This window comes from Triticum dicoccoides, chromosome 2A (assembly GCF_002162155.2).
Source record: "Triticum dicoccoides isolate Atlit2015 ecotype Zavitan chromosome 2A, WEW_v2.0, whole genome shotgun sequence".
NCBI classification, from domain to species: domain Eukaryota; kingdom Viridiplantae; phylum Streptophyta; class Magnoliopsida; order Poales; family Poaceae; genus Triticum; species Triticum dicoccoides.
Window position 1 is genome coordinate 60,686,681 of NC_041382.1, and position 12,183 is coordinate 60,698,863.

Below are 12,183 nucleotides of genomic sequence, written 5' to 3' on the forward strand. Positions count from 1 at the left end.
GGACGTTTATTAGGTATACATTTAGTGAATGTTGCTGCATTGTAGTTGACTGGATTCGTCGTTAGTTGGCTTTTTTTATTCGTTCATGACGTGACTGTGTGTGTTCATGCAGGGCTGTCATGCTGGGTTTCACGCGTGATGTGACCACGTGTTCTCATGTAGCGCCGCTTATGACGCTGTTTCTGGGTGCCGCTTAATTTGCCGCTAATTATAAATAGGGGGTTGAGGTTCCTGATTGATCTTGCTTTATTGTGTGTTCTTTCTTTATATTGTCTGATTTATGGTTTGCGGAAGTTACTTTGGAGGGGGATCCCGTCGTTGATCGTCCTACTGGAATTCGGTATGTTAGTCGTGTGCGTGGTGGACAAGGTCGTGGTCCGGCTCTAGTTTCTGTTGCTGGCCGTGATTCTCTCGGTGCTCTTTTGTTGTGGGTGGGTGTGTCTGTGCCGTCTGGGTGTTGGCCGTTCGATGATTCTTCTGCTGTTGGTACGTTTGACTTGTTTTGTGCTGTTGTTGATATTTTTCTGGATGCCTGACGTTTGTTTTACAGTACGGGGTGAGGAGAATTTGATTGATCCGTAGTTTAACAAGTTAGCTAAGTAGAGTTTTTCTATAGAGATGCGGACCCAGACCTGAAACTGATGGCATATATCCAGGTCGTTTATGAACATACAGGTTTTTGCAGCCTTTTAATTTAGTACTGGTAGATTTTCCGAACATACAGGTCATAAATCACTCCATGTTTTTACAGTCTTTTGATTCAGTACTGGTATATTTTCCATTGGAGTTTTACAAGAACATCAATTCTTGGCCATGCATCTTGACTACCAAAAAAAACGAAGAAGCAGGAAATGCTTTTTAGTACTAGATATTTGATGCATAAAAGTTTTATGGCTTCATGACAGAGGCTAAAAAAAGGTGCAAGAATATGTCGCAGTTTGGCATACAGCTGGATAGAAGTCCTGCTTTATTTTTCATTCGCCTAAGATGTGTGTGATTTCTTAATTTGTAGCGACAAAGGATAATCTGAAGCTTCTTAAATCATTAATTTTCTCTCTTGCAAGTTTCATTTCTGCAAATAACATCACAGGAGAGCTGCCCTCAAACTTCTGTATGCTCACAAACATGACATATTTGTATGTCTCATTCACGTCTAATTAGTAATTTTCTTGCTTTAGTGACACGTCTGATTTTTACAATCTGAAAAATGTCCTAACAGAAGCGCCAAGGGCTTCTTTCTTTGTTGGATTATTATATTATGTTCTGTAAATTACATAGAGCTGAAGGAGAAAAATGGTAGAAGACATTCTTTGCTTATGTAACACCAAAAGGTTGGTACCAGTTCAGCTTGTGTTCCCTTAGGTTGATTTGTTCATTGAGACGCTGGTAAATTTATGAGCATCATCGACTGGATATGGTCCTTTCAGATGGATGATTGTTTGTATGCATTCTTTTTGTCACAATTTTTCCATGATGAATTGCAAGGGTGGATCAGTGCATTGGTTTTTTGTGTCATTGCAAAGGCGTGGCACAGCCCTAAAGCCATTGGCACACCCCTAATAACAGTTGCCCTAGGGACATTTGCGCATGCAAGGTTTTCCTAATAACAGTTGCCCTAAGGACATTTGTGCATGCAAGGTTTTCCTATCGTGTGCTTTATGTACTGCACACTTGGCTGATACATTGCTGAACTCCACACTTTTTTCGCATCTTCATAAGAATTTAGAATTTAGATACTTGCTTTACTTTGGTGCTACATTAGCTCATACCTTCATAAGAAGATGTGTAGTAGCTGTAGCCTACATTTCCCGAGTTGCGGTTTGGTCATGACCGCAGTCACGGCAACGTTCTTCCTGCCCAAAGACGGGGATACCAAATGCACAATTGCTGCTTTGCTGTTATGAGAAATACAGTTCTTACTGACGATGTTCTGCCTGTTTCTTGTGTAGGAGATGGCTACAGGGTACGAGATTGTCAGGAGGGCATATACTTGTGCTGTAAATTTGTCATCCAACAAGGTGATTGGTCTTTGCATAATTGTGAACTGGTGTGGTGAGCCTCCCCTTCGTTGCTCTGGTTTACCAACGGCAGTCATATCTTCTGAGGTTGCTTTGCTTGGTTTGTACAGACAGATTAATAATTTTTTAGAGCTACTTGCTGAACTTCACCTTGTATCTCCTCTGAACTTTCTGTTTAGCTCTCTATTCAGAAATCGATTGTGGAGTAAATGCCCAGAACTGTATGAGTTTATGGGCTTTCCCCCTGCATGCCAATGACTATGTTACATCTGCGAATTACCTGATGCATATATGCCAACTTTCTTCTCATGTTAAATTTGCATTTAGGTCTTGTGTCTATGACCTTGTGTATTTTCTTGATATGTAACCCTACGGCCTTATAAGAAGACTGTTGAAAACAATGTCTTGGATGGGTTATCACATTCAGTGATTTCTTTGTGTGGCATTTTTTCAAGGCATGCACAGTTAAATTTTGTGGCCTAGGCACCTGGCTGTACACAACAGAATTTAAGAAAAAGGAGAGAAAAAACAGAAGGCTAACAGACTTTCAAGACGAAAGCTAAAATGAAAAGAATCTGTTAACAATGTTAGCACTATTTATTTGTATGGGTATAGTATAATATAGGATTGCAGGTTCTCCCACTTCAGAAAGATATAAGGTGGTATTAAATGATATAGCACACTGACAACTGATTTTTATGACGTGGAAGAAGAGGAGCGAAGTACTCCCTCCGTTCGGAAATACTTGTCATCAAAATGGATATATCTAGAACTATAAATACTTGTCATCAAAATGGATAAAAAGGATGTATTTAGAATAAAAATACGTCTAGATGCATCTTCTTTTATTCATCTTGATGACAAGTATTTTTGGACGGAGGGAGTATAAGATTGGCATTGGATCATTCATGTTGTGTATATAGGTTAAAGAATTCTATATTGATAAAATTTCAGAATTCCTGTGTTTGCTATGGAATTTCTGGTTTTCTTAGTTAGAAATCCAATTATCTAAATTTTAAACAAGAAGCAGTTGCCCCCATTGGCAAATGGTTATCCATCAGTCGGAGGAAATTTGGATCGACAAAAAAATCAAGCAGAGGAATAGTAATAGAAGAGTAAAAACATTTAACTTAAAAGAATGGACTAATAGGGTCGACTATTTAGCCAACTTTCATAATTAAGTATATGGGCAACTATTGTCTCTACTTGTCCGATCTTACAATTAAAGTTAGGATCTTACAACTAGTTATTGCACATCTGAGTGACACAATCAAATACAAAAAGGAAAAAGGAAAATAAGAAGAAAAAAAATACCTGCATGAATCTTCACCTAAAATTAGGAACATAAGATTTAGATGTGCAATACTTAGACTGGTCATAGTGGGGAGTAACTTAGATTAGTAACATGCATATATTAGTATTACTACCTTTATAGTGGGTACTACTCCCTCCGTTCTATAACATAGAATAACATAGTATTTATAGATTTTTTTTAATGTCAAACTTTATAAACTTTGACTAAGTTTTTAGAAAAAACTATTTATATCTATAATACCGAAAATATAAAATATGAAACCACATCTTATATATGAAACTTCATCTTATGATGAATCTAATGATATATGTCTGGCCCTCTAGATATATAAATGTTTTTGTCACAAATTCGGTCAAAGTTTGTGAGGTTTGATTTTTCGAAAAATATATATGCACTATATTATGAAACAGAGGGAGTAACATATATGAAGTGTCATGTAACCCTTCATTTATTTAGTTTTTGACTCATTTGCTTTCTGGTGTGTTATGTTACAGTAAGATATTATGTTACTACAAACACCTCTTTTCTTATTAAATATTTACCACGTAAGCAAATTTGTATCGGGTTGCGTTATGTTACTAGCTAAGTTACTCTTACTATGACCAACCTTAGGGCACATCTTAGATGTACTTTAGCAAAACTGTTAAACTTACACGAAACTATATGAAAGTAAACAATTATTGGAAAAAGTATATAATAACCAGCAATAAAAATGTTTTATTATGGACTGCACTATTTGTGAATCGTTATGTTTTTAAGGTTAAATATACTGAACGCATGCATACATTAGAACCAAAGTACCAAACAAATCCTTCTTTGACATTGTTGGATGTGTGAAGTGGGGAAGTGCATGGATAAACTCGGATATATATGAGCCCATTTCGGAAAACACATTTTCAAATGCTAAAAAAGTCTAAAAAAAGGTCCATGTCCTATGTGTGTGCATAAAGTTTCATAGAAAAATAACATTTTTTGTGGCCCGTGCAAAAAAGACAAAAAATTATGTCGTAGAACGCTATTTAGAAGCACTAAAATTTGTCTTTATTACGGAGACAAAACAAAATGATATTTTTTCGCAAAACTTTGTGCCGCGCACACACATTTGCGAACATGTATGCATGATTTTTTGTATTTTTTTAACATCATAAAACATGTTTAAAATGCATTTTTTGAAAAATGGGTGCATATGCCATGCGTGCAGGACGTGCCTCTCCTGCGTGTGAGTTTGAGCTCTCTTCATATCATTGGCACATGCATATGCTCTTTTTTAGTGTGCATATAAGACAAAATGATGTTGTAAGCATAGATTTCATCTAAATTTGACTTCACAAAATGCTTTGTGGCTCAAATCTTTCATCCGATTTTAAATCTTTGAGGTGAGAGCTTCAAAAGTAGATTTCATGTTGGTATGTTTTGATAATTTTTTTATCCAAAGTTACCTCACCGGCACTCCTCAAACCCAACCCAAATTTAGGGCGGGTATGGGAGGCTCGGACCATCCCACCCTGGTCCATCTGGACCCAACACGTATCCCCACCTAGACAAACCCTAGACCGCAGTCAAACCACACTCCATTCCACTTGCCGCCTGCTCCTCTCCCCGCCCCCCTTTCGATCCAATGTCAAGCTCCGGCAGCGCACCGTCCGATGGCGATGACCCCGTCAACTCGGAGTTGTTGTTGCTCGAGAGGGAGGCGGACGATGAGGAGGAGCTTGTCATCCCCATCACACCGCCACGACTCCGACGGTCCCCACGACTTCGATGACACACCTCATGCCGACACATACACAGAGGGCCATAATTGCAACGGCGACTGCAAGGGGCCGACGCGGAAGTGGTGATGTCTCAGTGCCGCCCTCGCTTCCATTTTAGTTTTTAGTTAATTTTGTTTTTATCTATGCTGCAACGATGAATTAAATCTTTTGATCCGATGAACCGTGTTTATATGCTCGTATGGAATTTAGGTTGAACTATGCTTATCTATATGTGTATATGATCGACATTTGTAGTTTCTCACGTTGCATGGATAGCACGGTTTTGAGGGATCAGATTTAAGATACCTGATTGTGGACGCGGCCATAGGAGGGCTGACTGGCCACTGACTGCGGATGCATCTGTGAATGTTTAGGGGGGCTGGTTTTGCTATATCTGGCTATTCCGGCCCATTGTAGGGGAGCTCTAATGGATGATTTTGTATAGATTTTGCTTCATTTCAATGAAAAATGGAACATGCGAATTAACTTGTGGTTGAGTTGGTTAGGTGGACAGTGGTATCCCCAACCCACGAGGGTTCAAATCCTGGTGCTCGCATTATTTCTGGATTTATTTCAGGATTTCCGGCGATGTGCTTTCAGTGGGAGGAGACGTTCCCGTCGACGACGAGGCACCTACGGTGACTTCGTAAATCTCAAGATGATATGCCGGCTCAGTCTCTCGGAGGTGCTCATAGGGGTAGAGTGTGCGTGTGTGCGTTCATAGGGATGAGTGTATGCGCGTGTATATGAGCACTTGTGTTTGTACTTATGCTAAAAAAATAAAAAATAGAACATGGCGTGATGCCTTCATTCTAAAAAAAAATACGAGCAAGAATCCCGCTGCTGTCAACAGAAGAACAACATGTTTCCTACAGTTTCCTCATGTAATTGTGTTAAAAAAAAGTTTCCTCATGTAGTTCTGTACACTATGACTATCCAGAATCCATTAGCCTGCACACCCTACCTTCTCGCAGCCCGACCAGAACGCCCGGAGCTCTTGGGCCAGCTCCTCCTCCCTGCCGAACACCACCGTCCGGTGGTCGCGTCCGCCGACGACACGCAGCTCCGCGTGCGGGAGCTTCGACTTCAGGTGGCTGCTGCTGCACTCGACCGGAACCACCTGGTCCCCGTCGCCGTGGACGACCCTCACCGGCACCCCCGCCGCCGCCAGCGCCTCCAGGTTCCGGTCCTGCGCCCTCGCCCCGCCGCAGATCACGTTGTGCATCGTGTGCCACGCCGAGTGGTGCGTGTGCCTCGTCAGGTCCCTCACCACGATGTCCACGCCGCTGCACGCACCAACATGAAGCACATTCATGAGCAAAATGGCAGAGATCCAGGCAAACGTGTTCCTGTTCATGTCTGGGCTCTGGATTAATCCGAGTTAATCGTGATTGATCTGATCGCTTACCTCGTGCGCGTGACGATCTTGATGAGCCACTCCCAGAACCGGTGGTTCTTGCAGACGACGAAGCAGATGGTCCTCCCGATGTGCTCGTACCAGGACATCACCGCCGAGTCGAACAGCAACGGCGGCCAGAGCTTCTTCTCGGCGAGCCTGCGCAGCGCCACCTGGCTCGCCCTCTCCTCGCACGGCAGGAAGTACGGCTGCCACCAACACGACGCGATCGATCCATTAAGCAGGAAGTACATCTCAGAATAATTCAGAGCTCCGATCGGGTGCGCGGCGTGCGTACCGGGGCGACGAGCGTGACCGATTTGACCCGCGCCGGGTGCTTGGCGGCCAGGGCGATGGCGATGGTGCAGCCCATCGAGTGGCTGACGAGGTGGAAGGAGCCCAGGTGGAGCGGGTCGATGAGGCTCCGCTCGATGGCCTCGACGTGGTCTCGCAGCGTGTACGCGCAGTTCACCGGCTTGGGGCTGTCGCCGAAGCCGAGGAGATCCACGGCGATCAGCCTGCGGTGGTTCGCGGCGGCGGGTTCGGGGAACACGGTCTGCGCCCAGAAGGAGGAGGAGGACGTGAAGCCGTGGATGAAGATGGCGTCGTCTCCGCGGTCACTCTCGCTTCGCGTCTCCTCTGCACCTGTGAAGTCGCGGGCGTTAATGTCGTCGTCACGCACGGCACGGCAGATCATGGCGGCGACGTTCGCGCGCGCACGCACGCGGACGGAACAATTCTGTCAAGGACAAGAACGATCGAGCACACGGACACGGACCTTTGTTGGGCGCCGTCGGCTCCTGCAGGACGAAGTGCAGCCGGTCGCCGCCGTTGCTCCGCCACTTCCCGCACTTCCCGCATCCGCAGTCGGACCACCTCGGGCTCCGCGCCTTCGCCGGCGACGCGTCCTCCTTCCTCCTCGTCCCCCCGCCGACCGGCCCGAGGAGCCGCAGCAGCGCGTCCCGGCACGCGCTCCTCCGGACGTACAATGTGTCGGACACCCCGTCGTCCTCCTCCCCCGCCGGGGCCTTTCCCCGGCTCCGCTGACAGTAGCAGCCGAGCGGGCTCTCCTCCAGGAATCCGTCGAGGACGCCGTAGACGAGGCAGAGGAGCACGTCGACGACGTCCAGGGCCGCGAACACGGCGGCCGCGAGGGCCGCCATCGCGGCCCCCGGCCATTCCGCGGGGCGCGACACGAGATCTGCGAGCGCGGCCATCGTCAGCCCGTGAACGATCGGAGGGTGGGTGGCGCGAAGGGAAGTGGATGCGAGTCGTGCGGCTGGGAACGCGCGGCGCTTGTGCGCGGCGCTGCTCCACGTCGCGGCGTTGGCGCATGTGCCGGGACCAAATCCCCGCGCGTTCGGGCGACTCGTCGTGCCGGCGGCTTCTGGTTTGGTCGGCTCGACGGCGACGGGTCACCGGAACGTTCACGTGTGCACGGCAGTCGGCTCCGATTCACCGGGAACTTTTCTAGATTCTGTGAAAGTTCAGCCGTCCCGCGTCGACATCCCGTGGGATCGGAGGGGGAAGAAAATCTAAGACCCGGTCGTACGAAACGAAATTGGAGACCCGATTCCTTGCGTGACACCTGGCAATACAAATCTTAAAGCAGCCCACCCGTTTCCCACGTTCCACGCCCTGCCCTTTCAGCTTCTAATCTGAATCATCTTCCTAACAGAAGCTCATCTTCGTCCAGCTGAACCCCAGTGCACAGACGCATCAGAGTAACACAACGACGGCGAGATGCTTAACCATGCAGCATGCGTAGTGCGTCGGTGGTGCCGCGAGTGGCGGCGTCAAGGAGCATCGTTGTTGCCGGCGGCGGGGACGTGGGTCACGAGCAGCGGAGTAGCGCCCGTCGTCTACGAGATGCATCGCCATTGCTGCGAGAATGGGGCTGACGAGATCCGCCGTGGCCGGTGAGAACAAACAGCTGGGCTGATGCAAGAGCTCGTCGCCGGCAACGGAGGTGTAGCCACGAGCATAGGAATTGCGCCCAACATCGAGGAGAATGCCCTTGACCGGATGGGGCGAGCAGCCGAGGTCATACCGGCGGCAGGAATTTGGGGGCGGTGGAAACGAGACTGGAGAGTTGGGCTTTAACCAGGCGGATGGGATAAGATTAATTAATACTTACTCTATACTCCCTCCATTCCATAATGTAATGCTTCCTCTATCCACGTTTTTCAACTTTGACCGTAAATTTAACTACCAAGACCGATTGTGGCGGAAGCAAAAATTATATCAGTGAATTCGTATTCGGAAGAAGTTTTCAATTATATAATTTTTTTCTCCCGCCGCAGTGGGTCTCGTTGGTTAAATTTATGGTCAAAGTTGGACCTCGGGAAGCGCGGGCGCACTATATTTTAGAACGGAGGGAGTATTAAAAACGGGTTGGGCAGCTTTAAGATTCGTATTGCCACGTGTCAGACAAGGAACCGGGTCTCCAGTTGGGCTTTAATCACGGGCCGGTGCTAGGCGTAAGCCGGCTGATAGCTTTGCTATTATCAGCCGCCTTGATAACCGCCCGATCATGCATTTCCCCTCGCCTTGATAACCGTCCCACGGATTTGTAGCGGTTCACTTGGTATCCCACGGATTTGCACTTCCCCTTGTGCAGCACAGGCACCACCCACAGCGCCCACTATCCCGTTTGCAAGCACGCCTACCAGCACGGCAGCAGCGCCCTCGACGACGCCAACGCTACGATGCAGCGAACGTCGACGCCGCCGGAGTTACGATGCAGCGGCTGCCGAAGCTGCTATGCAGCGGTCATCGATGCCGCCGGAGCTGCGATGTAGCGGTCGTCGACGCAATCACAATCGGAGGTGCACTGTAGTAGCTACGACATCGCCGGATCTACGATGCAGCGGTCATCGGTGCCACCGGAGTTGCGATGCAGCGGTCGTCGACGCCATCGGAGCTGCACTGTAGCGGCCGCGACGCCGCCAGAGCTACGATGCAGCGACTACTGGAGCTGCTATGCAGCGGTCATCGGTGCTGCCGGAGCTGCGATGCAGCAGTCATCGACACCATCCGAGCTGCGATGTAGCGGCCGCGATGCCACCGGAGCTGCGACGCAGCGGCCATCGACGCCGCCGGAGCTGCATTGCAGCGGCCACGACGGACGACGCCGTCGGAGCTGCCATTGATTCCGCCGGAGGTGCACTTCAGCAGCCGTCGACTTCGCCGGAGCTGCTATGCAGCGGGTGTCGATGACGGTTGTCGTGGACGATTTGCATCGCAGCACGGCGGGCCTGGGTGAGCGCCGCGTCACAACACCGGTGGTCGTGGTCAAGCGCGGCATCGCATCGCCGGCAGCAATGACGAGCAGGCGCCTCCTCCCGCGTGTTGTGTCGCCTCCGTTGGGTTGCAGCACCGCCGTGGTGGCGTTCGGGGCTTCAGCACCCACCGTTGCGACGGGGATGTAGCAGGTGGTGAGCGCCGTCGCTCCTCCCTGGTTCGCTGCAGCTGGGCGGGATGGCCGGCGTACGTTGCCATGGGAGCTTTTCTCCTTCGAGTGGGATGGCCAGAGATGAGGAGGGGAAAAAGACGAGCAACCAAGACGTGCGCAGGACAAAGGACGCGAAGAGATAAGACCGGCTGGAGCAAAGCGGTGGATGGACCCAGAGGGCACGTGGCAAGCAGCGGTAGAGGTTTACGTTTGTTATTATCAACCGGTGGATACAGAGAGTTTTCCTTAATCACGCGTGTATCCCTTAGTTGCAAAAAAAGACCGTACTGTTTTTTTTCTGTTGAAAATTGTAGAGACCTGGACAGAGGGTTTAGGATCGAACACACGAGTTTGTATTGATCTTCAGCTCATATTTGTACAGGTTACAACGCACACAACGCATCTAGCTAACCAACTAACAGATTACCACTAGTCCACCCTAGAAGCTAGGCATGCATGCAAGGCGTGCCGATTGTGGTTAGTTGGAGTCGTGTGTGCAGGGACGGAGCCAGGATTTCGACATAGGGGGGCGAGGTTTCACACTAAGTCTCATATGTGAAGGCTATGTTGTAAAAACATCTTATGTTCTAGTCTAATGGAGAAGCCATGGTGCAAACTTATTTTTTTTAACTATTCATTGCATTCACATGAACAAAACTTGAAAGAAAATTGACAACTGACAAAAAAATCCACAACACGAGAAACACAAGATAATCTTATGAACTAATAATTTGTAGTAATGCAATGTAGGTGAATAATACATTACCTAGTTTCATTATTTGTTGGAATTGGTGAGATGGACCTCACTTATTCAACTCAATCCCAAAATTAGAATCGGCAAAAGCATGTGATTTTGTTGAAGCTATCAAAGAAGAGTGATACAAAGATAACAATGATTAGTTTGGAAACGATAAACCAGGACTAATCTAGGCCTCAAAATTAACTACATTTTTCCTCGTTTCATTGCCGTTCATCCATGCGCCGGCCTACTCGCAATATCCCCGTGTATCAGGCGCTCGCCGGCGCCGGCGGTTGTCCCCTACCCTTCTCCGCTTCTCTTGATTGCGATGCAATGGATCACACAAGTAAAAAAATTGGGAATGTTATAATTGATTCTAAATCTGTGTGATTAGAGCATCCCCAGCCGTTCAGCCCCTCAGGACGCCGAAAAAACGCGTTCTAGGGGCGAGCCGGCGAGATTTTCAGCGTGGGGGCGACTGCGTTCCCAGTCGTCGCCCCCAGGTCGGCCCCAGGGCAAAACGAATTCGGCGTTTTTTTGGCACAAACTCGTCGAACTTCATCCAAACTCGACGACATTCATTCAAATTTGTACAAAAAACAAATAAAAAAAACACGGCCTAGCTACGCCGTCCTCGCCGCGCCTCGCCGCCGTCCGACTTCTACATGCCTAGGCGCTTGTAGAAGTTGGTGTAGTCTCCGCCATCGTTGTCGTCGTCCTCGTCCTCGTCCTCGCCCTGCCACCCGCCGCCATCCTTGCTGCAGCCCTGTCCAGGGTCGCCGACGCGGGCTGGCCCGGCCTCCTCCTCGTCGCTGTCGAGGTAGAGGACGCCGTCCACCTCGCGGAAGGGGCGGCGGTGGCGCGCCTTGAGTTCCTCGAGGGAGCGGCGCTGGCGAGCCACCTGCTCGCGGACGTAGTCCTCCCTCGCCCACCTCATGGCCGTCTCATCGTCGGCGGCCATCGCGAGGTGCTCCGGCTTTACCGAGAGTAGGGGAGGCTCCGGCTCGGTTTTCGGCCGGACGAGGCGCATACGACCGCCGCGGCCTTCCTCGGGGATGGTCAGAGCGCCGCTGCGGGTGCGGCGCCCTAGCGGGGACTCCCCCGCCGTGTCCTACGGCTCGGGCTTGACGGCGAAGGCCGCCGGCGAGCCGCCCGAGGAGGAGGAGGTCGTCGCGTCCAACAACCGCTGCGGCATCCATGAGCTGCCACGGCGGCGAGAGAAGGACGGGGGTGCGGGGGCGGGGTACTCGAGGCGCGGCGTGTTGCCGGCCTCGATGTAGTCGAGGACGTGCTCGAGGGTGCGGCCGGGCACCCCCCACCACTCGCGCCGCCCTTCGGCGTTGCGGCGGCCGCGAGGCACGACGCTGTTGTTGGAGGCGATCAGGCCCTCGCGGAGGCGGTCGAAGTAGATCGTCCAGAACGTGATGTTGTCGGGGGAGTATGTCGGCGTTCGCCGCTGCTCCTCCGCCAGCGACGACCTAATGCGGGCGATCTCTGCCCGTCGGTC

General features: G+C 49.5%; 1 protein-coding gene and 1 long non-coding RNA gene across 2 annotated transcripts in view; one reads left to right on the forward strand and one right to left on the reverse strand.

Annotated features, from left to right (window-relative positions):
* Positions 1–2,419, forward strand: part of LOC119353228 — a 7,562-nt gene extending 5,143 nt beyond the window's left edge. The window contains exon 3 of the long non-coding RNA XR_005170362.1: positions 1,950–2,419. This is a non-coding gene — a long non-coding RNA (uncharacterized LOC119353228). The remainder of the gene's footprint in view (positions 1–1,949) is intronic.
* Positions 2,420–5,872: 3,453 nt separating this feature from the next.
* On the reverse strand, positions 5,873–8,481 carry LOC119353227 (probable lysophospholipase BODYGUARD 4). Its single transcript, XM_037619823.1, has 4 exons — positions 7,262–8,481; positions 6,782–7,128; positions 6,496–6,692; positions 5,873–6,373 (listed from the first exon to the last, which is right to left on the reverse strand). Exons 1-4 carry the CDS (start codon positions 7,698–7,700, stop codon positions 6,034–6,036), a joined length of 1,323 nt encoding a protein of 440 aa, XP_037475720.1. The 5' UTR covers positions 7,701–8,481; the 3' UTR covers positions 5,873–6,033.
* Between the last annotated feature and the right edge of the window lie 3,702 nt (positions 8,482–12,183).

What these genes read in the sequence shown, in the direction of transcription:
- LOC119353227 (XM_037619823.1), bottom strand. Translation starts at nt 7,700, where the DNA reads ATGGCCGCGCTCGCAGATCTCGTGTCGCGCCCCGCGGAATGGCCGGGG. An exon ending in GCCGACGGCGCCCAACAAAG is followed by an intron (nt 7,129 to 7,261) that starts GTCCGTGTCCGT and finishes GCGACTTCACAG; the next exon opens with GTGCAGAGGAGACGCGAAGC. An exon ending in AAGATCGTCACGCGCACGAG is followed by an intron (nt 6,374 to 6,495) that starts GTAAGCGATCAG and finishes TGGTGCGTGCAG; the next exon opens with CGGCGTGGACATCGTGGTGA.